Below are 25957 nucleotides of genomic sequence, written 5' to 3'. Positions count from 1 at the left end.
TTGAGCTACATAGCAAGTATGAGGCCAGCCTGGGATACATAATGGGATGGATTCAACGAAAGAGACAAGTGTGTGTGGGTATGTTTGGGGGCTGGGGGGAATGGACTGTGCTTCTAGCTTCACAAGGCTATAGTGAACAAAATAGATACAGGGGAGATCTCTTAAGTCAGAGACAGTGTTACTGTGCTTCTGCATGGCCACTGTTACAGCCTGCCCTGTCCCTCACCCTTAGCCCAGTTACAACTTCTTAAAAAATTCCAACCAGGACAAAATCCCCTGATCAGTCACCGCCTGGCTTCCATTTGTTTGTGACAGAGAAATCTTTGGGGAGGTCCCAAATCCCCCACCCCCACCCCATACTCCTGTCGGGAAGAGATATAGAAGGAACAGGTGGCATTTCAACGCACATCATAAAAGCAAGGCCTGGCTGGGAGGGAGTCGCTTGCCATCTGCTCGCTCCTTTCAGAAGCAAGCCTCCAGAGGCTTCCCTGTTTGACTCCGGGTCCTCTCAAAGTGCAGAGGGACGAAATAATCCCCCAGCATGAACATCAAGGAAGCGAAACACTCCACTTTCAAATGTGAAGCGTCTCCAAGGGAAAATGATCCTACCCCAGGAGAATGGCTGGCATTTGGCTGAAATGCAAATACTCCAATGTGAGCTTTCGGCCTAGGGCTGAGGTTTCTGGACAGTCTCATTTCCTGGGGAGTGTCAAGAGGGCCTGGGCTGCTCTCAGAGAGACCTGTCCCGGGTGCCGTACTCTTCTGAAGTCTCTCTCCCCTCTCAGGTCTGCACTTAAAATCTAAAGTCTCTCCCTCATCATAATAACTTCATGCTAACTTCGCTTAAAAGGAGAGAGGAGAGAGAGGGTGGGAGAGAGAGAAGAGAGGAAGGGAGGAGGGAAGAAAGGAGGAGTACGAGCCTCAGGGAAGCATGTGTATAGCTATCTTCTGGTCACTGAGATCCTCCAGCATGAGAGAGGTAAGTAAGGTTAAAGTTGAATTAACCTTCCCAGGCCAAGGGCCCCTGCTTTTTGTCTCTTTCTTTTGTTAAAGTTACCTAAAACTGGGGCTCTAGAGGTGTCTCAGCGGGTGACAGCAACTGTTATACAAGCATGTGTGTCTGAGTTCAAATCTCCAGAACCCATGGAAAAACCTGGGCATGATCGTGTGTGTGTGTGTGTGTGTGTGTGTGTGTGTGTGTGTGTATGTGTAACCCCAGCAACATGAGGGGCAGAGAGAAGATGGCTGGGGCTGACCCTCAGCCTAGCTCCAGTTCAGTGGGAGAATCTCAGAGGAGGAGCAGAGTGGAGAGTGAACGGACAGAACACTCAACTTCCTCCTTCGGCTTCTGCGCTTCTGCACAAGTCCCTGTGCTTGCACACACACACACTCAAACACACACACACACACACGCACACACGCACACACACATGCACACACACTCACACATATACACACACACATACCCACACACTCACACATATACACGCACACATACCCACACACACACACACACACACTCAAACACACACACACACATACAAAGTCTTACCCACACACATCCATTCGTAAACACATACAGACGAAATGTTGTTTTCAGCCAGGTGTGGAGATACATATGTGTAATCTCACCACTTAGGAGGACCAGGAATTCAAGGTTATCCTCAGCTATATAACGAATTTGATGTCAGCCTGGGCTACAAGACGGTCACACTGACTCAAATAAACAAAAAGCGGGGTGGGGTAGCTAAAGACGTGGCTTATCAGTTAAGAACACTTGCAGTTCAGAGAGCCTGAGTTTGACTCCCAGCACCTACATCAGGCAGTTTTAACCCCAGCTGGCCTCCTCAAACACCTGCACCTGTGCACATACCCACATGCTGACACACACATACACATACACACACACTCACACACACATACACACACATACACGCACATATACACATACACACACATGTACACACACATACACACACATACACACATACACACACACATACACATACACACATATACACACATACACACATATACATACACACATATACACACATACACACATAAACACACACATATACACACACACATAAACCCACACATACACACACATATACACACATATATACACACACATACACACACATAAAAAATGAAAATTTTGATTTCAGCCAGTGGTTCGGGGAGACGAACCTTCCACCTTAGACCATGGCCAAGTTCATCCGTAACTTCATGGAGAAGGCATCGTTGATGGTGGCCGCTGCCGTGACTTACTCAGAGCCTCGATTAGCCACATTTTGGCACTACGCCAAGGTTGAGCTGGTTCCCCCAACCCCTGGTGAAATCCCTACAGCTATTCAGAACGTGAAAAAAATAATTCACAGTGCCAAAACTGGTGGCTTCAAACACCTTACAGTGAAGGAAGCCGTGCTGAATGGTTTGGTGGCCATTGAGGTGTGGATGTGGTTTTATATTGGAGAGATTTTAGGCAAACGTGGCGTTGTTGGCTATGATGTTTGAAGACCAATCTTTAACTTCCGATTTGAGTTCTTTTAAACAGTGTTTCTTTTTTTTTTTTTTTTTTTTTTTTTTTGAGCTGGGGACCGAACCCAGGGCCTTAAACCTAGGCAAGCGCTCTACCACTGAGCTAAATCCCCAACCCCGATTTGAGTTCTTATATGAATGTTCTTGGACTGTGTGTAATGAGACTGCTATCTGAATAAAATGCTAGCTGTGGGGGAAAAAAATGAAAATTTTATTTTTTGGCTGAGGATATAGCAAAACTGGTATTGCCTAGTGCTTGGCTAGAGCCCTGGGTTCAGTTCCCAGCACCCCATAAACTCATCTCAGTGAAGCACACTTATAATATCAGTTCTTGTGAGGGACTTGAAAGCTCAGAAGTTCAAGGTCATCGTCCTCAACTACACAGAGATTCCAAGGCCAAAAAGGGATTAATAAGAAGACCCTGCCTCAAACAAAAGCTATTTTCTATTTAGCCATAGTCCTTTTTGGTTTGCTTGTTTTCAAGACAGGTTTCTCTGTGTAGCCCTGGCTGTCCTGGAACTTGCTCTTAAGATTTTTACTATACTTTATTATTGGGTAGTGGGTGTGCACATGTTGTATATAGAGGTCAGAGGACAACTTACAGGAGTCCCTTCATTCTCCCATTCCAGGCTGGAGAGATGGCTCAGTGGTTAAGAGCACTGACTGCTCTTCCAGAGGTCCTGAGTTCAAATCCCAGCAACCACATGGTGGCTCACAACCATCTGTAATGATGCCCTCTCTGGTCTGTCCGAAGACAGTGACAGTGAAGTCACATACATAAAATAAATTTAAAAAAAAATATTCTCTCCTTCCACCATGTGGGACCAAGGGATCAAATCGGGGCGGCCAGTCTTGGTGGCACATACCGTTACCCTCTGAGCCCCCATACTTAAGCCACAATTCTCACTCAGAAATATAGTGCTTTGAATAGTGTTCTTCTTTGAACTCTCTAATCTTCGTCTTCCTGCACGGTTAGCTACACACCCCAGGTGACTCCCAGGTGAAGGTCCCTCTGTCCCTCATGCTCAGTGTGATAATTCTAAAGCCAAGTCCCAAGGATCTCTGTGGGGCTGCTATGAGGCAGGAAGTGACACTGGCCAGGGAGGACAGTGCCAAGAAAGCCAAGCTCCCTGTACCAAGCTCTGCCATGTAGCTTAGGACTCCCCACCCAGCCTCTTCCAACCTCTTCTGCCCAGACCTGCGTATCATCATGGTAGAATGAATCAAACCAGGATGGGTACACTTGATGCACTGCATACAGCAAGTGCCGACCACAGCCACCCCTGACTCGGGACTGTTTATGTCCTTTTAGGACGACTAACTTGCCATCTGTAAACTCAGACAGCCGTGTGACATGCTCAGGACAGGAAGGACAATGAAGGCTGAACTACAAGCCAGGTCAGTGGTGGCCAGCCTGCCAGACAGACACCAGTCAAGTCTCTCAGCCCCACCCATCTTCCTTTGAACATCAAGAGAGCCAGAGAAATCCAGGCCAGCCGAAACAGCCTCCTTCCCTACTAGAGGCCCAGCCTATGGCCTCCAGAAATAGACACTGGATCCCTGACAGCCTCCAAGGTACAGCCTACCCCTGCTGAAGTGCCCTGAATCATGAGAGAAAATATCACACAATGGAAAAATTAGAAACAATATTTATTGTTTCCTGTTAAAACTGAGTGCTCTCATGGGGGAAGAATGTGCAAAAAGAGCCTTCCTACATTGTGGCTTTCACACTTATCCCAGGAGGCTGGAGCTGTCATCACTGTGTAGGAGGGAAAATTCTCCACCTTCTCCAGGGGGTTTAGACAATTGTCGTTTTATTATTATTATCTCTTGTGTAAAAATATCAAAAACCAGTGGTTAACAGGTGGGCTAACCTTAGGTATTATCTGCCTAGTCCTTTGGGCAGACAGATGTGTGCTTCACATCCACATCCCCGTGTATGGCCAGGAGTAGATGGCACTGTGGACATCTCTTGGGTTTTCATGGCTAGCAATTAAAGATTCCAGCTCCTGGGTTAGCTGGTTGAGAATAGGCAAGGGGCATCCTGAGAGTCAGCCATCAACTCTTTGATAAGGAGTATTTGAGTATAGTAGGTAGGGCCTTCAGTCAACCAGTAGGTGGCAATTTGGTCAAAGGTAGCGAGTCTATAAAGTATTTATTCCATTTCCAATTCTCTGGAAACCTTCTATATTCAAGTTTCAAAATGGCACCGAGTTACATAAGGTAGAGGATGTCATTAAGGCAACAGTTTCACCATCACAGTCATGCCTGGGGCTCTGATCACACCACTTCCCTCCCCTCACCCTCGGGGCTTCCCAGTCCTGCCCCTGCTTCTCAGCAACAGTCTTCCAGCATCCACCGGTCTTCAACAGTCTTCAGCCTCACAAGTTGGGGGCAATCCAATTGAGGATCTTCATGGCAATTTCAAAGCCAAGGAAACAGGCCTAAGATGAGGTTGGGTGGAAAAGAAAAACCAGAAAAAGAGAGTGACTACTTGTAGATCCCATCTGAGGAGGGGTTAGCCCCTTCCTAATCCCATTCCCACCCAGATTAAGGGAGCAACTTAAGCTGGCTGTGGCAATAAACACCTGTGCACCCAACACTCTGGAAGCTAAATCAGGGAGATCTCCAGTTTGAAACCAACGTGACCCACTTGGACTACACAGTAGAGCCCTGTTAGAGGAAGAAAGAGGGGGATGGAGTGGAAAAGGGGAGTTACAGTCACTGACTCCCAAGAGTCATGTGTGTGTGTGTGTGTGTGTGTGTGTGTGAGAGAGTGTGTGTGTGTGTGTGTGTGAGAGTGTGAGAGAGAGAGAGAGAGAGAGAGAGAGAGAGAGAGAGAGAGAGAATATCTATGTCCTGCAACCCCCACTTCTGAAAAGCAGGTAAATATTCAAGTCCCTGACCTTAAGGAGCTCTGCAGGCAGCTGCAGGAAAGCAAGCAGATGTGGAAGCCCTGGCTGAGCCTCCATGCTGAGCTGCAGTGCAATCCCAAGAGCGAGCCAAAGCCAGATCCTCCCACCCATCCAGCAGGAAGGAATCACAGCCCCATCAAATACTCACAGCATTGGCTGGGAAGGCTCGGATCATGACTGCATTGAACCCTTTGTACAAGGAGGTGACTCCTTCTTCTCGGATCAGCTCTCTCAACACATCTCTGAAACCATTAGGATATTTTCCAGGAGGTGCTGCAGGGCAGAACCCAATTTTTTAAAGCTCTAAGAAGCTTTGTGACCTGACCATGGTAACCCACATGACAACAATCTAATAATTACATCTGTTGGGTCAGAAATAGCACCAGGACAAGGATACTTTGAAGGCTACAACTTAGCAGCACTCCGCAGCTCAGCTCACACTGGGGCAAAGACGGGAATGTCTAGATTATTAGTGCCAAAGGACTTAAAAATTGAATTAAACAGCCTCTGGCCATGTTGAAGAGGAACAATAAGGCTTTTTTATTTTCTGTTTAGGCTGACATGAAAGTAAATCTAGAGTATGAATGTGAAGGAGAAGGTTGTTCAGGCAGACATTGGAAAGGAGAGGGTCTATCCTCAGAATCTTAAGACCTCGGCACTCCAGGGCACACGCTTGCTTATGAGCAGCACTTGGGAGGGAGAGGCAGGGAGCAAGAAGATGCCCCAACATATAACAAAGACATGTGCTCCACTATGTTCATCGCAGCCTTATTTATAATAGCCAGAAGCTGGAAAGAACCCAGATGCCCTTCAACAGAGGAATGGATACAGAAAATGTGGTACGTCTACACAATGGAATATTACTCAGCTATCAAAAACAATGGCTTGGGCTGGAGAGATGGCTCAGCAGTTGGGAGCACCGACTGCTCTTCCAGAGGTCCTGAGTTCAATTCCCAGCAACCACATGGTGGCTCACAGCCATCTGTAAGGAGATCTGTTGCCCTCTTCTGGTGTGTCTGAGGACAGCTGCAGTGTACTTATATATAATAAATGAATAAATCTTTAAAAAAAATGGCTTTATGAAATTCATAGGCAAATGGATGGAACTGGAAAATATCATCCTGAGTGAGGTAACCAATCACAGAAAAACACACATGGTATGCACTCATTGATAAGTGGATATTAGCCCAAATGCTTGAATTGCCCTAGATGCACAGAACACATGAAACTCAAGACGGATGACCAAAATGTGAGTGCTTCACTCCTTCTTTAAAAGGGGAACAAGAATACCCTTGGGAAGGGATAGGGGGCCAAAGTTTAGAACAGAGGCAGAAGGAACACCCATTCAGAGCCTGCCCCACATGTGGCCCATACATATACAGCCACCAAACTACATAAGATGGATGAAGCAACGAAATGGAGGCCGACAGGAACCGGATGTAGATCTCTCCTGAGAGACACAGCCAGAATACAGCAAGTACATAGGCGAATGCCAGCAGCAAACCACTGAACTGAGAAAGGGACCCCCGTTGAAGGAATCAGAGAAAGGACTGGAAGAGCTTGAAGGGGCTTGAGACCCCATATGAACAACAATGCCAACCAACCAGAGCTTCCAGGGACTAAGCCACTACCCAAAGACTACACATGGACTGACCCTGAGCTCCAACCTCATAGGTAGCAATGAATAGCCTAGTAAGAGCACCAGTGGAAGGGGAAGCCCTGGGTCCTGCCAAGACTGAACCCCCAGTGAACGTGATTGTTGGGGGGAGGGCAGTAATGGGGGGAGAATGGGGAGGGGAACACCCATAGAGAAGGGGATGGAGAGGGGTTAGGGGATGTTGGCCCAGAAACCGGGAAGGGAATAACAATTGAAATGTAAATAAGAAATACTCAAGTTAATAAAGATGAAAAAAAAAAAAAAAAGAATTCAAGATCATTCTTGGTTATATAGCAAGTTAGAGGCCAGCCTGCCCTAGATGACCCCTTTCCAAACAGCAAGAGCAAAACCTCTGTACTCCAGGGTAGTCAATGCTAGACATGTTCCACCCACATCCACACCACTCACCGGTCTGGAATCGAGACTTGAGCACGTCTGGGGGGATTGCCACAACCCAGTTGAAGATCCCTGCAAAGCCGCCAGCCACCAGGACCCGAGGCACACTGAGGTCATGGACACTGCAGAACATCACAACCCAGTCAGACAACAGCCTGGCAGCAGCATTTAGACCAGTTCCTCCACCACACGCAGGGAGGAAGTTACTGGGGAAGAGGCTCAAGCTCTGGGGCCTGGCAGCTGCCACTCTGCTGGAGGAGGTTCCGTGTGGCATTCAGAATCCTCCTGGACGGGGTAGGTACAGGGTAGGTGGTGTTAGCCGTACCCCAGCAGCTACTGAAGGAACCAATCAGGGGGCAAAGAACGAGTATGTCTGCTTCAGACCTACTACCAGAGAGGACAGCCTACCCAGCAGTGGGAACGGCTTCCACATTCTAACGTTCTTCTCACCTCTTTCCCTGTGGAGTGAAGAGATTTTTAAGCCATTCGTATGTCATGAAATACATCCCACTGGCAGGAACATCTGTCGGTGGCAAGAAAAACGAATTAAAAATTCATAAAATCTCCACGGACAGGCACTAGACTCTTCAAAGATTCCTAAGGTTTATAATTACATCATTTCCCCCTCTCTTTCTTCCCTCCTAGTGCTCCATGAGCTACCACCTTGCTCTCTTTCAAATTCATGGCCTTCTTTTCCTTGTCTTACATACAAAGATGTAATTTATATTTACATATAAATAATAAATATAACATAAAATAAATAGACTGTAAACAAATATAAGAATAAGTACATAATACATACTATATAAATACATATATTAACATGAATTTATATTAAATTTACAAATCTATATTAAGCACAATATAAATATATTTATATTAAATACATATTTATATCACTCTATATTAAAGTATATTCAATATATTTTACTATATATAAACATATATAGTATAAACACATAAATAGAGCCTGCTTGGTGTGAATGATGTTATCGTCTGTATACATCCTCAGTGCACCAAGTGTGCTCTTCCTAGAAAGATCCTGAGAAGGTCTAGCAGCTATATCCTTTCTGGTTTAAATTTTTTTAGCCTTTTTTTTTTAAACATATATGAATATTTTACCTGCATGTGTCCGTGCACCATACATGTGCAATGCCCATACAGGCCAGAAGAAGGCATCAGATCCTCCAGAACTGGAGTTACAGAGGTTGATGAGCTGAGACGTGGGTGCTGGGAACTAAACCTGAGTAGTCTAGAAAGGTAGCCAGGCTCTACACCACTGAGCCATCTCTCCAGCCCCACATCCTTTTTTATTTGTTGGTTTGGTTGGTTGGTTGGTTTTGGTTTTTTGAGACAGGGTTTTTCTGTGTAGCCTTCAAACTCACTTTATAAAACAGGATGGCCTCAATCTCAGAGCTCCAGCTGCCTCGACCTTCTCCTCTACCTACCAAGTGCTGGGATTAAAGGGGCTGCACCACCACCCAGTTACATCCTATTTTTAATAATCAGTCCCAGCTATCAGATGCTGCTGAGAGCCAAGCACTGGTGTGAGTGTAAAATTGATATAATTCATCTTCCAGGTCTCCTGCAGGTGGTCACCACTAATATACCCATTCATGGCCACAGCTAATTGTCTGTGCCATCTCAGGATGAGGCTGTCTCTGCTGCGGGAACCCTGCCTGTCACACCAAGAGGAGGTCTGGGAGTGTAGCTCAATGGTAGAGCACTGCCTCGCACGCACAGGCCATGAAGAGTTTTCCCACTATTCCTAAGTCTTTCCCTTCTCATCCCTTCAGCCATGATTTCTACCTAGAAGCCTCTACCTTCCCAGGTCATGTCTCCCCCTCCGAAGACATTCAAGAAAGATGAACTTTCTCTCCATCCTTCTCTGTGTCCACCCTGGGTGGGGCTGCCTATAACCAGGAAATACACTACAAGTTTGTAGGGCATACACCATGATCTAGACATTCAGGAAAGCTTCTCACAGGCAGGCTCACAGCTGACCTTCCCAGGTGACTTAAAGTACAGAGTTTCAGAGTTTACCTCGCATGAGAGTGAGCACAGTCCCTTTGTAGAAGCCACGGATCCCAAACTCCTGATACAGCTTCTTTGCACAGTCCAAGGTACCACTGTATTTGTTTTTCCCTGAAGAAGCCTGAATCTGGGAGGGATGGAAGGTCACCAGGTTAAAAACAGCAGTGTTGGAACTGACAGACCCCGCGGGCTTGGGGCTCGCCAGCTGGCTAGCCTCACCTTGTCACAGAGCCTCAGGCTAATGAGAAAGCCTGTCTCAAAAGAAAAGGTGGGTGGGCCCTTAGGGACAGTGAGGCTGGCCCCTGGCCTCCACATGTACACACACATACCTGCTCAAACACACGCATGCACACACGCACACACACTCACCAGCAAGATGCCAGAGATGTTAGAACTGTCTGACAAAGATTTCTTAAAATAGCCATGATAAAAATCCTTTAATGAAAAATTATGAATATGCTTAAAACATGAAAATAGCCACAGTGAAGAAATGGGTAGTTTCGGCAGAGAAATTAGAATACACAGAGGAGAACCAAACAAAATTTCAAACTGGAAAAGTAAACTTGATAAAAGGCTCAATGGCCACCTCATTCAACAGCAGCAAAGAGGAAAGGACCCAGGAACTACAACAATGGGAATCAGTCGGTAAAGACAAGACCAGGAGTGGGAGACCAACAATGTACTCCTGCACTTGGGAGGTCAGAGGCAAGAAGGCAAGGAGTCCGGCTGGGGTCATCCCAAGCTACTTAGTAAGTATGAGGCTAGCCAGGGTTTATATTTCTGCTGCATGGGCAGTACATGCCTATAATCAGAGAGACAGAGAGACAAGAATTACTAAAGCTTCAAGGCCAGCTTGGTGCTCACTTGTGAGTTTCATGCCAACCTGGGATATATAATAATAATATTTTATCTTTATTTTGTTTTGTTTTAAAGACTGTCTTTCAAAACAACCAAAATCATGGCACACACCTTTAATGCTAGTACTCTGGAGACAAAAGCAGGCAGAACTCTCTGAGTTAGAGGCCAGCCTGGTCTATACAGTGTGTTCCAGGCCAGCCAGGGCTATAAAGGACAGCGAGATGACTCCGCAGATAAGGGCACGTGTTGTGTAAGCCTGGAGACCTAGGCTTGACCCCAGAACTGACCCACAACGTTGTCCTGAAGTCCTCGATGCACTGTGGCCTATGTGCCCCATCCCAATAATACTTTTTAAAATGGTCTTTAAAAATAACATTTTTTTCCAAACCAGGCATGATGGTTGCCTGCCTGTAATGCCAGCCTCTGAGAGGAAGAGACGGGAGGACTAGGAGTCAAGGCTACTATTCTCTACAGAGTAAGCGTATGGACACGTAGCTTGTAAGTACATGTCTCTCGGGCTACGTAAGACTGTCTCAAAAACAAACAAAAATCCAATAAAGCCCAAACAAAACGAAAACTAAGGCAGTAGAGTAAAATGTCACATGATGCCTCCATCCAAACTCTTCTGCCCCTGTCAGCAGCGCTTCAGAAACTGAGGGCAACTGGTATCCCTCTTTAGCATGGACCTCGCACTACATGGTCTTGTAGGTTGCTAAACAGATAACCTACTACAGAGCTATATCTGCTCTCATCGAAGGTAGAAGGGAGGCTGCTCCTGCCCAAGATGTTGTACGTCTCCATTTACTGCCCAATATGCAGTAAATGCCACTCTATAATTTTGTTCTTGTGTTTGGGTTTTACGTTTTGGTTTGTTTGTTTTGGGACAGGGTCTCTTTATGTAGCTCTGGCTGTCCTGGAACTCAAGCCCCCTCCTCAGCCTCCCGAGTGCTGGGACTGTAGCTGTGTGGCCCCTCCTGCCTCATCATCAGCATTTGCCTACTGGGAAGGCACCACAACAGCTGGTATCTAGTTCTTGATTCTTCCATGTTTCTGAAAACATGTTTCACACAACTGGCCTAAAGACTTCATAGAACATAAATATAAATCCAGGCAAGGCAGAACATGACCAAAGCCTCAGCACTTGCCTGTAAGGCAACCATGGGGAGACTGAGGCAGGAGGATCATGAGTTTGAGGCTAGCCTGTGACATATAACAAAACTGTGACTCAAAACAACAAACCCCACAAAACTACTAATATTCGTGAGAGATGTGTGCGTCTCTCCTGCTCCCAGCCTCCAACCTTACCTGCAGTAAGCATTTGATCCGTTCTCCAGGGGTCATGATTCCTGTGGTGAACACACCAGATAACATCCCAGCCGTAAACAGCTGCGGGTAGCTGCATTGAGAACAAGACCAGAGCAACCATCTGTAGTTACCACCGAGGACTGAGTCAGTCCCAGCAGAGGGTAGGTTTTTTGTTTTGTTTTTTGTTTTTTTTTTCCGGAGCTGAGGACCAAACCCAGGGCCTTGCGCTTTCTAGGCAAGTGCTCTACCACTGAGTTAAACCCCCAACCCCGAGGGTAGGTTTTGTTAGGAAAAGTTAATATGTAGTCGGGGGAGAAGCACGGCCAAGAGTAAATCAGAATTTACAGATTCTAGGGGTTGGGGATTTAGCTCAGTGGTAGGCGCTTGCCTAGCAAGCGCAAGGCCCTGTTCGGTCCCCAGCTCAAAAAAAAAAAAAAAAAAAAAAAAAAAAAAATTTACAGATTCTGATGTCAAATTTTCCAGAGCAAGAGTCTCAATGTCAAGAACAGGAGACCTGTGAGGTGCACACAGTAGGTGCACACTTGAAGTCTCCTCATTCTTGAGGAAAGCTTTATAGTGAGATACAGTTTTCACCCAGGAGCCTGCTACCTTCAGTAACTGTGGACGTCCGAGCTCCTTCCCATTAGGAATGGCAACAGTTTTGACAGCCCAGTTCTTCCGTGTATTCACCCCACACAAGGCTCACACATCTACTTCAGACAACAAACCAAGCACATAGGCTGACAGTCAAACAATCAAAAGACTTTGGATTTTGTTTCTTTTTTTTTTATTTTTTTAAGATTTATTTATTTTATGTGAGTACACCATTGCTGTCTTCAGACACACCAGAAGAAGGCATCAGATCCCATTATAGATGGTTGTGAGCCACCATGTGGTTGCTGGGAATTGAACTCAGGACCTCTGGAAGAGCAGTCAGTGCTCTTAATCACTGGGCCATCTCTCCAGCCCTTGTTTTGTCTTTAGACAGGAATATTATGCAGCTCATGCTGCTGCTGCCTGATCTCACTGAAGATGATTCTGAATTCCTGATCTTCCTCCCTCCACTTGCCAAGCATTAGGACTATAGGTGGGGCCGCCATGTTTAAATGTGATGTGAATTGTCTTCAAAGAGCTTGCACCAGTTTGTATCAATATACAGATCTTTGGGACTGTGTGGTGCTCTAGCTCCTTGGGAAGCTGAGACAAGAAGATCTTGTAGGTTCAAGGCTTGTCTAAGCTACAGAATAAATTGAAGGCTAGCCCCACAACACAGTGATAGGTTGTCTCAGGAATGGAGTAAAAGCGGGGTGAGGTGACACACGCCTTTGGTCCCAGTCTGTCCAAGGCAGGCAAATCTCTATGAGTTCAGGCCAGCCTGGTTTACAAGAATTCCAGGACAGCCAAGGCTACACAGAGAAACCCTGTCTTGAAAAGCCAACAAACAAACAAACCAAAAAACAACCCCCCCCCAAAAAATAGATAAACAAACACATAATAAAAGAGGACTGGGGTTGGTGCACGCTTTAATTCCAGCACACAGGAAGCAGAGATTGGAACAACTCTGAGTCTGGGGCTATCCTGGTTTACATAGCCAGGTCCAGGCCACTCAAGCCTGTATGGTGAGACTCTGTCTCAAAAAAGTAAAACAAATAAAAGGTGGGATATGCAACTCAGTGCACAGGGCTGGCGTGTGTGAGGTCCCACTTTCAAGCCTCAGAACTGTCACTTGTTTAAAGTGTGCGCCTATTTAAAAGAGCTGTAACCACTGTTTAATTGACAGTTTTCTGCAAAAACAAACACCCACTCTCTGCCTGTAGGCCTGGCCCAGATGGCATAGGAGACTCGCTTGCGTTTGCATATATATCCAACGTCACGGTCCCCATTTACATTACTGTCCCCAAAAGGAGTCATCTCAGTAACTAAATTGCCCCCCTCCATAACACCATCAACCTCCATTCTTCCCAGGATACCCAACCTTAGGGACTGTTCCCTAAATAGTGCCACGCAGACACTCTGAGTACCTGGCCTACTTGGCTACTCCCACCCCCATTTCAAGGAGGTGTTTGTGAGTGCTGGGTCTCCTGTGTTTCCATACCAGAGCTCCTGTAAACCTCTTTTCCATGCTAAATGGCACTGTGGGGAGGTAACTGTAGCAAGGCAGACAGGATGATGGGACAGGATGGGGCCCGAGGTGTCCCACTCTGCTCCTAAAGAAAGGCTGTTTCTCTTGTGCTGATGTTACTATGTGGGAACACAGCCCATAAGTGTGGTACAACTGTGAGCTGTCACATTGCAGGAGCAGGTATTCAGAGACGATATGTATCCCTAGGTCCTTGGTCCGCCAACAATCCAACTGCTTAAACAAAGCCAAAACCAAAACCAAACGGCTCCCACCTGGAGACCTTGAATGTATCTAGACACACTCAGAATACCATGACTCCAGAAACGGAACTTCCCGTTACAAACACCTTTATCTGTAGCTTAGACTCTCTTGGAGCCTGTGATGAGCTGGTATGGTGAGAGTACAAGCATGTGATACCTAATTTCCTCCCTTGAGCTCCGAGATGCCAGCCTTGCGAGCCCTGGTGACTCTTGTGCCTTTTCAGGAGTTGTTAACCTATATGGCTCAAGACTGAGGACACCTTGTCAAATCAAGAGTTTCACTCAACATTCTCCTGTGTCCTGAGAAGTTTACACATTAACTATTTTTTTAAAATGTTGAGGTATAATTCTGACTCAGTTGTCTCTTTATACACAAACTAACTCTAAAAATTTACTGAAAGAATATACAAAGGGCCCGATATGCTCAGTAGTTAAGAACATTGGGGCTGCTCTTCCAAAGGACTCAGGTTCAATTCCAAGGAGCTACCAGGCAGCTCTTCAGTCTGAACCATCAATACTAAGAGATCTGACACCCTCTTCTGGCCTTCTTGGGTACTGCACCCACGTGGTGCACAGCTAGGCAGGCAAAATACCATACACATAAAATAACAAAATAATTATTTTAAAAAAATGTAAAGAAGATACAACAAAGGCTGGGGATATATCTCATTTGGGAGACTGTGTGTTCAAGATCCTGGGCTCAAACCCCCTGCCCGGCATAAAACCAGGGGTGGTGGTACACAATTGTCATCCCAGGACATAATAGGTAGAGGCAAGAGAATCAGAAACTCAAGGTCATCTTTGGTTACAAGGGAGCCCTTCTTAAAGTTTATGTACATGAGTGTTTCGGCAGCCAGTAAGTACATACACCAGGAATGTGCCTGGTGCCTGAGAAAGTCAGACGACGTCTGATCTGCTGGAACTGGAGTTAAAGACATTTGTGAGCCACCATGTAGGTTGCCGATGCAAAGTAACAAGTGCCTTTAACCACTGAGCCATCTCTCCAGCCCCTGGAACCTTCTCTTAACCAGTTAACATCAAACAAATTTACTTTTATCCTTGATGTGGCAGTAAGAACCCCTGAAGAATTTGTCCCCAATGTGTGCAGTGGGCAGTATACAGAGGGGTTTTACAACGCATAAGAAATTAATGACAACCTGGAAAAGAGGTGGGAGGGGGCTCTTTTCTTCTTTTACCCTTTCATTTCACAGAACACAGGAAACTCAGCTACTCCCTTGAGGGGCCCAGGGACAGCCTCAGGGGTCAAGATTTTTCCCTTCCCACATACAACACCAAGAAGAGCAGCCCGAGAATACTTACGTAAGTTCATCCTCTGGAGATTTCTGCTGTAGTCTCTTCCCCAAACCAAACCCAAAGAAGCACACGGCGAACATAGGGGTGACTCCAATGATGGGTGCAGCCATGCCCCGATACAGCCCTGTGATGCCCTGCAAGGGACCACAGAGACAGAGTCTGACTTGAGTATCACTGCTGTCTCAGTGGGACAAACCAATCTCAGCTGGGGATCAAACCAAGGGCCAAACAAAAGCTCACCTCTGAGCAGAACCCCAGCTGCACCCCAGCCTCTGAGCTGCACCCCAGTCTCTGGGCTGTACCCTGGCCTCTGAGCCGTACCCCAGCACCCCACCACTAACAAAGGGGAGCCTTATAGGCTCTAACCTCTAGCTTCCTTCTCTACCTTTCTAAGCATAGAGAGATTTATTCTCCCTGCCCCCATTTGTTTTTGTGTGTGTGTGTGTGTGTGTGTGTGTGTGTGTGTGTGTATGTGTGTGTGCATGCATGCATGTTTAGATACACACCTGTATGCCAGTGCACATATGTGCACGCATAGGTCAGAGATCAACCTTAGGTACCTGTCCTCAGGCATATTTCTTTCTTTTTCTTCTCTGAGATAGGGTCTCTCCGGAGCTTGCTATGTAGAGCATGCTGGCCTGGAATCTATCTGCCTTTGCCTCCTGAGTGCTGGGATTACAGATGTGCATGGGATACAATGTAAATTTAAGACCAGCCTGGGCCATTTAGTGAAATCTTGTCTTAAAATGCTTTTTGGTGGGTGGGCTGGAGAGATGGCTCAGCGGTTAAGAGCACCGACTGCTCTTCCAAAGGTCCTGAGTTCAATTCCCAGCAACCACATGGTGGCTCACAACCATTTGTAATGAGATCTGATGCCCTATTCTGGTGTATCTGAAGACAGCTACAGTGTACTCATATATGTAAAGAAAATAAATATTTTTAAAAAATGCCTTTTGGGTTTTTTTTGGAGACAGGGTTTCACTCTGTATCCCTGGCTAGTCTGGAACTTCTTATGTAGACCAGGATGGCTTTGAATTCAAAGAGATTCCGCCTCTGCTTCTCACAGTGCTGAGATTAAAGTCCCTGCTACCACACCTGGTCAGCAAAAAAAAAAATAATTTTAAAGGACTTAGGAGTAGAGTAGGTCAGGCCTGGAAGTAGGTAGCATCAGTTAAGAGTTTTTCTGGGGTTGGGGATTTAGCTCAGTGGTAGAGAGCACTTGCCTAGCAAGCACAAGGCCCTGGGTCGGTCCTCAGCCCAAAAAAAAAAAATTAAAAAAAAAAAAAAGAGTTTTTTCTGATCTCTGTTGGCACAAGGCAAACATGTGCACACAGATACATGCAGGTAAAACACTCTTGCACATAAACACATCTTAAAAAGGAAAGGCAAGGGTTGGGGATTTAGCTCAGTGGTAGAGCGCTTGCCTAGGAAGCGCAAGGCCCTGGGTTCGGTCCCCAGCTCCGAAAAAAAGAATTTAAAAAAAAAAAAAAAAAAAAAAAAAAAAAAAGGAAAGGCAAGAGCTGGGCATAGAAGCACAGGCCTGTGTTAGCGGCTCTCGGGAGCAGAGGCAAGAGGACTCAAATTTGAGGTCATCTGGCCTTCAAAATAAGATTAGATCTCTCAAAAAGGGGAATGGGGCAAGACATACAGTCGTGATCACAAAAATAAACTGAGGGATTGAAGTGTAGCTCAGAGTACTCGGCATGTACAAGACCTGGATCAGCCCCTCATCCCTGCAAATGAAATAGAGGTGAAATGGATTAAGTCACAAAATGTGATTAAAAATTACATGGCTGGGGTTGGGGATTTAGCTCAGTGGTAGAGCACCTGCCTAGCAAGCGCAAGGCCCTGGGTTTGGTCCCCAGCTCCAAAAAAAAAAAAATTACATAGCTACGCAGGGCAAGGAAGCAAGAAGAGGAACTGTAAGAGTTAAACAATCTACCACAACGAGGCGGCTGGAGCAGCTGAGATGTGTGTTCAGATGCATAAACATGTAAAGGACAGTCGCAAATGCGCCACTCAGGCAGCAGCAGGGCAAACAACTGAAGGAGGTGAGAGCCCTCGCCTCTGCAGCAGGAAGGGAATAAGGTTTGCGGGCTATTTGCCTGTATAACTTTAATAAGGAAAATAATTTTTAAAACAAATAGCAAAAATATGGGGTAAGACTGCTCCTGACACAGGGCAGCTGCACAGTGGAAAGGGACCCCAGCTCCAGGTTGAAGAACTGTTCTCAATGCAGACCCTCCAACACCCGAATCTTTCAGGAGCCAAAGGGCCACACATGTACCTTTTAGTGCTCCTCCTGGGAGTCTCATGTGGTGATGGTGCATCCCTTTAATCCGAGCACTCAGGAGGTAGAGGCTGGTAGATCTCTGAGTTTGAGGACACTGAGGTCTACAGAATGAGATCCAGGACAGGCAGAGCTACACAGAGAAACCCTGACTGGAAAAGCCAAAAAAACTGAGGGGGGGAAATAAAAAAGATTCCTCCTGGATCCCACAAAAGCCTGGCAGTGCCGTAGGCTGCAGGCACTCACCACGGGCAAAGTGCAGAGGCAATGAACAGGGACAGGACGGAGATCTGGTGGAGAGGGGCAGAGCACAATGTGGCAAGGTCCATCAGAGCCTCTCCCGCAGTTCTACACTGGGATGGGGAGGATGCCCAGTTCCTCAGGGGCCACGTGTGACCCCTGACAACTCATCTAGTCCTCCTTCCGTGACCTGCCAGCTTCAGGAAGTACACCTCCTGGCAGCTCCAGAAAACAGAGCTAAGTCTGGAAAAATCAGGGAGGTGTGCGAATCCAGACTAATAAAGCCTGCTGAGTTCTGCAGACTTAGGTCTGTATTGTTTTCTTCCTGGTTTTTGTTTTCCCAGTATATTTCCTAAACTGGTTCCAACTCAGCTGTGGTGATCCTCCTGTCTCACCCTCCCAGGAAATCTATAAACATGTAAATACGAATCTATAAGCGTGTTTCTCGGGCCTGACTTAGGCACTGGATTTACGTAAGCCCTTCCCCTCACACCCAAGATACAGCTCAAACATGTGTTGATCAAGAGACTTTAGGGGCTGGAGAGATGGCTCAGTGGTTAAGAGCATTGACTGCTCTTCCAGAGGTCCTGAGTTCAAATCCCAGCAACCACATGGTGGTTCACAACCATCTGTAAAGAGGTCTGATGCCCTCTTCTGGTGTGTCTGAAGAAGCTACAGTGTACTTATATATAGTAAATAAAAAAAAAAAGGGTTGGGGATTTAATAAATCTTTAAAAAAAAAAAAAAAGAGACTTTAGACTTGGTTCTCTCGCAGAGAACTCTCTGGATAGAACTGCAGTTTGGAGCTTACCCCATGAGACCCTGATCAGACTCCATCCTGGCTCCAGATATAAGAAAGAAGAAAGGCAGAGCCACCTTGGGTGAGAGAGCTGAGCAGGCTCTGCCTCAAGGCCTTCCTCCTACACTGAGTCCGGCGGGAGCCTGGGAACGTCCACAGCAAGGATGAGCCATCCCTTCCCAGCACCTGTGTACTTCCCGGTGACATTCGACCTCCAGTTTCTGCATGCTCAATAGTGTGGTTGATAGGTAATCATAGGCAAGCTGTATTCTAGCACGATTGTAGTCTCTGACCTTGGGAGAGCCAGGTAGGATTAGTGGGAGCCCAAGTACAGCATGGGTGCAGTATGAGACACCAACTCAAAACACCAAACCAAGCAGAAAGGGACTAGAGAGATGGTTCGGGGTGTAGAGCACGTGCTGCTTTCGCTAAGGAACTGGGTTCAACTCCTGACGCCCACGTGGTGGTTCACAACCATCCATAATTCCATTTCCATAGGATCTGGCTCCATTTTCTGACCTCCACAGGAATCAGGAACACACGTGGACATTCATATGCATAATTTTTAAAAAATAATTCTATTAAAAATTATATAGTCAGATAACTCTAACAAAATTAAATGTCCCTGACTAGGAGTACAGAGGCTCTGTTGCTGGCCTTCTTTCTTCTCCAAACCTCACACATTTCCTTTTGGTTGGATTTTTGATCACTTTCTTCAGATTATCTATGTTATGGGTGTTTTACACACACACACACACACACACACACACACACACACACACACACACACACACACACGCTAGTGTCCTCAGAGGCTAGAAGAGGGTTAGGATCCCCTGGAACTGGAGTTATGAATGGTTGGGTGCTGGGTTCCAAACCTGGGTCCTCTGCATGGATGGTAAGTGCTCTCACCTGCCAGGCCACTTCTCCAGCTTCAGTGTCTTTTTGATACAGGAGCTCTCCACATAGCCCAGCTGACCTGGACCTAAGATCCTCCTATCTAAGCTTTTCAAGTGCTAGGATTACTGGGAAGCGCTACCGTAGGGCAAGAAGTGAATTTTCATCCAATTCACAGCTTCAGTTACGCCTTGCTAGTACCTCCATCTGTATGCCCAGTAGCTGGGATTACCAGGCTCCACAGTGAAGGAGGAGGACACGGCTAGGGAGCTTCAGCTGTGGCCAGCAGAATCTCACAGCCTTCTTCCTCGCCAACCCCCGGATGCAGCCCTCTGAGTAAGGGATGCCCAGCACCAGAAGCATACCTCTCTAAAAAGAGTCTTCCGGAAACAGTCGATGGTCCCAGAGTACATAGGTGGCTGTCCAGGCAAACTTGGTGGTTGTGTCTGCAGTCGGACCTGAAACCAGAAACTAAAACGATCACCTTCTAGAATTACCAATTACCGTCGATGATCCAACTCCTCTCCCCCTCCCTTCCTGCTCCTCCTCCACACATCTAGGGCTGGAGACCGAACCTAGAGCCCTGCATAAGCACTTTTCCCACCGAGCTGTATCCTCAGCCCTTCACCGTCATTTAAACCGGGAAATGTGCGCCACGTAGATGTCTTCGGCATTTTCTTCTGATCGATTCAGACTTCGCTTTCACCCCATTCGCGCTCATTCAATTTAGTTATTTACTTTTGGGTTTTGAGATGGGGTTTCCCTGTGTAGCAGTGCTCATCCTTTTTTTTTTTAAGTTTTATTTATTTATTTATTATATATCAGTACACTGTCGCTGTCTTCAGACACACCAGAAGAGGGCATCAGATCCCATTACAGATGGTTGTGAGCTACCCTGTGGTTGTGGAGAATTGAACTCAGGACCTCTGGAAGAGCAGTCGGTGCTCTTAACCGCTGAGCTATCTCTCCAGCCCCAGCAGCCAGTGCTCTTAATGACTGAGCCATCTCTCCAGCCCTCTTTTCCACTTCTGTATAAATCTTTCTTGTTGTGTGTGTTAGGACCTAACATGTCCCAGTGAGAAAGCTGTCCCCTAGGTAGTAGGGTTGACATGCAAATCTTAGGGTTTATGGGACACAACTGTCATACTGTCCAGGGGCTGCCACTGTTTCTCATCACTTGTGCACACCTTCAGATCCTCCATGGTAGGCATAACGTTCCACTAAAGGGGTAGGGAAATGTCTGTTTGGCTGGGCATGGTGGCCTTTAGTCCTAGCACTCAGGAGGCAGAGGCAGGCAGATCTCTGAGTTTGAGGCCAGCCTGTTTATAATGAGAGTCCCAAGACAGCCAGGGCTACTCACAGAGAAACCCTGTCTAAGGAAAATAAATAAATAAATAAATAAATAAAACAAAACAAACAAAAAAACCACCCCTAAAACTTGTTGAGATGGCTCAGTGGCTACATCCTCACCCCAGTGACTTTTTTTTTTTTTTTTTTTTTTTTTTTTTTTTCGGAATTGGGGCCCGACCCCAGGGCTTTGCGCTTGCAAGGAAAGCGCTCTAACCCCTGAGCTAAATCCCCAACCCCGTGACCTTTTTTTAAATGTCCCTTGTGTTCCTTTTTTTAAATGTCCTCGTCATGACCTCCTTAGCCATCCCAACCAGTGAGAGCCTAGAGCCCTCCTCAGCTGATATTATATCCCAGCCCCCAAATCCAACCTCATGCCTGGCTTGCCTTTACTCTTACCCCAAACGACACGTTGGAAGTTAACCACAAAACAGTAACAGTGTTGTCAGGTAAGACCTGATAGCCGGGTCTGTTCATGAATGGATTAATGCAGCCAAAGACTATAGGACTCGAGTCTGACCTCTTACTCTCTTGCCCTTCCGTCTTCCACCGTAGGGTGACATAGCACAAACAGCCAGGCGAGCGTAGACCAGTCCATCTTGGCACTCCCAGCCTCCAGAACGTAAGAAATCAATCTTCGTCTCTTAAAAACTGCAAGTCTCCAGTGTTCTCAGACCTAAGACACCTCCCCATGCCACTGGGTTATATATAGCTCTCCCTAGTCTTCCAGTCAGAAATCAGTCTTTTTTTTTTAATTTTTTCTTTCTTTTATTTTTTAATTTTAATTTTTTTATTTGCTTGTTTTTGTTTTTGGAGGCAGCACTTCTCTGTGTATTACCCTGGCTGTCCTTTGTCAACCAGGCTGGCCTTGAACTCACAGAGATCTGCCTGCCTCTGCCTCCCGAGTACTGGAATTAAGGCATGAACTGCTACACCCAGCAAATATCAGCCTGGCTTTTCAATGCCTGCTCCAACACTACTGTCCATAAATTTTCCCACACCCCAGTTCTGAAGTGTGGCAATTCTTACTGAACAGGGCATATGGGCCAAGGCTTAGTTTCTTTGAAACTTTGAAAGAACCTTCAAGTACTCGGGAGGCAGAAGAAGGTCAGAAGTTCAAGGTCTTCTGCTACGTAATGAGTTTTAGGCCAGCATAGGATACATGAAACTGTCTTGAAAGAAAGAAAAAAAAAAAAACCACAAAAACAAAAACAAACCCCAACCTGATGCCCTCCTCTGGTGTGTCTAAAGACAGCTACAGTGTACTTGCATATAATAAATAAATACATCTTTAAAAACAAAAAACCCAAATCACAAAAGCGTCAGCTTTTAGTTGGTGACCACCTAGCTTTCTGAGGTCAAAAGGACAGCAGTCAGCTGTGGGTTTGGTTTACACTACAAGGTCAAGTCTTCTGGGGTCAACATGCCAGTGAACATTTTCAGTCATTTCTAATTCAGTACAGAGGTCACCAGGCCCTCGCTGGGAGTGACATCAAGAACAGGAGGATACAAATAGGAGTAACACTTAGATAAGGAGTCGGGACGTTGTTTTTTTAAAAGTCTCAGATGTGCAGGACAAGATTTCTGCCTCTGAGAAACAAGGTTAGAACTAAAGGCCAGACAAGCTTTCCCTTGCTAGACAGAGCTACTTGAACCAGCTACTGCCCTAAAAGCACTAAGCTGCTGCTGCAGCTAGGATCTGATTTCTCATTGCATTATACTACAGAATCTCCCCAGAATGAGCTGTCTTTGGTGAGCTTCACTTTGAACAGAGGCCATCATCTGTCAAGCCTACCAGAGGAAGAACCTTGGATACTATCTCTTTCGGAGGAAACTGGATCCGACATCCTATCGAGCCCCAACTGAGGTTACCACCCTTATGAGAGTCACATCTTCTCTGGGTCCCATGCCCCAGCAACAAGCCATCCATACGCACAAAAGACTCATGTCTTCTTCCCTCAGGCTCATCCTGGCTGTGACCTGTCATTTTCCTTGAGGTCTATGTCCAGGAAAAAGAAGGAAAAAACTATAAGCTATGAGTTTATATGAGCTCATATGTGACCTAAGTCATTGAATATAGCCTGAATGGAAGGCTGAGGAGAGAAAGGTCCAGGAACAAGTTCTAATGAGTTTCCTTAAATTGTGGGACCTCAATTTCCACACCTGAGCCTGGCTGGTCACTGCTTCCTAGGGGGGTGGGAGGGACGACGACTACGCAGCTTAGCCTGCAGTGAGTGACTGGCTGAAAATGGTCAGGTGCATCTCCAGGCAACGAAAAGTGCCCAAGAGAAAGGCTATGAGGCACACTGGCTTCATGAGACTGTGTCAAAGGACATCTCTGCCACCTTTGTCCTTTGTTGGGGAGGCTGTGACTACAGATAACCTGTTAAATCTTTATAACAATATTAGGGTTAACTGGGCACAGAGAGCAGCCTTTTCTTTCTCACCAAAGAAGTGCTGTGGGGTCAGAAAAGACTATCGTACAAAGACCTTGAAATTGGAGCTATCGGGCTCTTAGAGAGCGAGGTATAGCCTCTGCCCAGTTTGTACTGATTCTCGAGGGGGAAAAAATTGTTTTTTGAGGTGCTAGAAAGTTGAATGCAGATCCTTTGGCCCGGTTAGGTGAAGCAGCGCGTACTGTACTAGTAAATTACATACCAACCCTCCGTAAACTTCCCACGGAAGCATCCACCGGCCCGGCTCCACTTCTGTCCAGAGGCAGCACCTCGCGGCGGTCCCTACTTTCCACGTCTCCCCCACCCCCGGGCCTTCCTTCACAAGCTCCCCAATCCACACTTTGCGCACCTTGACCGTGTCCAAGGGGTGCCCCACAAACACCAGGCACATGCCGCCAAAGCCGCCGGCCAGGAGGTTCTTAAGCGGACTGATGGGTTTCGGCTCCTCTGCCATGGTCAGTCTTCTGTCAGTCTACTTGCAGCTCCTGGCAATCTTGATCTTGCTCCGCTGTCCAAGCGGCTACACCGACCTTTCACCTACATTAAGGTGGGCGGGGCCGTGGGCAGGTCGGAAAGAGGGCCCAGGCGGACTAGCCTGGCTTCCGCCCGAAGTCTACTTCCGGTTGCCACTCCTCCTTAGTGGGCGGAGCTTTCCCTAAGCTGTGTGGGAGGGGCTTGGGAATGATTGTCATGGACTTTCTCCTCCAGGAAGTCTTCTTAGACTTGAGGTTTTATTCTTTCTCTGGTCCTCTATGGTCCGATGACCTGTGCACTCCACAGAGGTCGCACACACCGTTTTGCTTGACAGCCACTCTTTTATAGGTGCTGAAGAGTGGAGGCACCCCATACAGGTCCCTCCTCTTTGACAAAGTGAAAAGATGCATAGTATGTCCTATGGTAAAAATCAATCTGTAGGAAAATAAATCCGAGAAGTAAAGTGTACAAGACAAATAATTTGTAACTAATTAGTTAAGCAAAAGACGATCTCATTAGGAAGGTAAAGGATTAAGCTGTAGGGCATGGGAATGAACCCTGTCCATGGGTACGGGGTAAAGAGGTGAAGGACCTTTCTGTCAGAAAATAAAGAAAATTCAAAAACTCTGAGATGACCTGTGTTTCAAGTCTGAGAAACCACAGGGGTGGGGGAGGGTTGGGGTGGGGTATTGGAGTAGCTGGGGAGGACAGAGAAGAAATACTCATCAGGAGGAACTTTCTGCCTCACTGTGAGTCTCTTCTATGACAGGTTTTGGATGGCGAATAGCAATCTGAGATGAGATTTAAAAACAAACAAACAAATAAAAAAAGGATCCCTGTTAACTGCTGGTCGAGAAAGTTAAAGGTTGTGAGTAGAAATGTTGGTTTGGACTACCACATAGCCGAGTCATTAATGAAGAGTGGTCAGATGGTGAGAGGAAAACCCAAAGGACCTGTTAGTAAATGGAAATTCATTCCATTCACCACCCATGTGCAGAAGCGGGCGAGATGGCTCAGCAGTTCAGAGAGCTAGCTGCTTTTACAGAGTACCTAGGTTCTGTTCCCTGCACCTACGTGGCAGCTCAGAACTGTCTGAAACTACAGTTCCATGAGATCTAATGCCCTCTTTTGGCCTCTTTGGGCACCAGGCACATATAAATTCATGGAAGCAAAGACTCAAAAACACAAAATAAAAATGAAATTTTTTTTTTTTTAGAAAAAGTTTTATAAGAGAGACTTACAGATCGATGCTAATGTTTTTGGCCTTAGCAACTAGAGAGAAGATGTCATCTTTAAGTGAGGTTGGGGAAGCGACGGGTGAAGCAGGTTAGAGGACGGTAAAGGACATTTTAGACATAATTAGTTTGAGATTTCTATTAATAGCTCTAGCTCTTGATCCAGGATTCTGAAAAGAGGCTCAGGCTAGTGGTTAAATTCAATGTTAACCAGTGAAATTAGATCATCAAGGGAGTGGAAGCCCTCAGAACCCCTGGAACCCTTTCCCTTCCAGTGTTTAGAGAGCAAATAGATGAGGAAGGGCCTGAAAAATAAAGAAGTAACCAAGACGTAGGAGACCAAAGAATCTGCAGTCATTATAAGCAAGGGTTTCCAAAGGGATGGGAGAGTCAGGAACATTAGAACCAGGAAGTGATGGAGGTCCCAAAGACTTATGGGAGAATGGAGGGCAAGCAGGTTGGAACAATATACAAAAAACCATACAAATATACAAGTTAATTTAATTTTATTCTTTATGCACATTGATGAGAGGGTTTCAGATGCCCTGGAACTGGAGTTATAGACAGTTTAGACGTCCTATTGTGCCAGGAATTGAACCCAGTTCCTCTGGAAGATCAGCTAGTGCTCTTAACCACTGAGCCATCTTTCCAGCCCACCCAATTCTTTTCTTAGGAGGTAATGAGGTACCGTGGAGGAATTTCAGACACAACAGTGACACAATCAGATTTGTTTTGGAAAATCTGTCTTCACTGAATCAATTTATTTCAGGGGGAGACGGGAGCAGAACAGCCAGCTGAGTTAATGATAGCATCC

At 46.3% G+C, this 25957-nt stretch overlaps 2 protein-coding genes across 2 annotated transcripts; one reads left to right on the top strand and one right to left on the bottom strand.

The window, feature by feature from the left end:
* The first annotated feature begins 2118 nt into the window (after positions 1-2118).
* Positions 2119-2523, top strand: LOC116908114 (ATP synthase subunit g, mitochondrial-like). Its single transcript, XM_032911395.1, has one exon. It carries the CDS (start codon positions 2209-2211, stop codon positions 2518-2520), a length of 312 nt encoding a protein of 103 aa, XP_032767286.1. The 5' UTR covers positions 2119-2208; the 3' UTR covers positions 2521-2523.
* A 1653-nt stretch (positions 2524-4176) lies between these two features.
* On the bottom strand, positions 4177-24065 carry Slc25a20 (solute carrier family 25 member 20). Its single transcript, XM_032910662.1, has 9 exons — positions 23784-24065; positions 19997-20089; positions 15412-15539; positions 11710-11800; positions 9556-9673; positions 7963-8035; positions 7525-7634; positions 5608-5732; positions 4177-4988 (listed from the first exon to the last, which is right to left on the bottom strand). Exons 1-9 carry the CDS (start codon positions 23886-23888, stop codon positions 4926-4928), a joined length of 906 nt encoding a protein of 301 aa, XP_032766553.1. The 5' UTR covers positions 23889-24065; the 3' UTR covers positions 4177-4925.
* Between the last annotated feature and the right edge of the window lie 1892 nt (positions 24066-25957).

The sequence above is a fragment of the Rattus rattus genome, chromosome 8 (genome assembly GCF_011064425.1).
Source record: "Rattus rattus isolate New Zealand chromosome 8, Rrattus_CSIRO_v1, whole genome shotgun sequence".
Taxonomy (NCBI): Eukaryota; Metazoa; Chordata; class Mammalia; order Rodentia; family Muridae; genus Rattus; species Rattus rattus.
This window is presented reverse-complemented; position numbering and strand designations above follow the sequence as displayed.

Excerpts from the sequence above, each read along its gene's own strand:
- LOC116908114 (XM_032911395.1), top strand. The coding sequence starts at position 2,209 with ATGGCCAAGTTCATCCGTAACTTCATGGAGAAGGCATCGTTGATGGTG.
- Slc25a20 (XM_032910662.1), bottom strand. The coding sequence starts at position 23,888 with ATGGCAGAGGAGCCGAAACCCATCAGTCCGCTTAAGAACCTCCTGGCC. Across the intron at positions 7,635-7,962 it reads TTCACTCCACAGGGAAAGAG|TGTCCATGACCTCAGTGTGC; the intron begins GTGAGAAGAACG and ends GATGTTCTGCAG. Across the intron at positions 4,989-5,607 it reads GAGCCTTCCCAGCCAATGCT|GCCTGTTTCCTTGGCTTTGA; the intron begins GTGAGTATTTGA and ends ACCTCATCTTAG.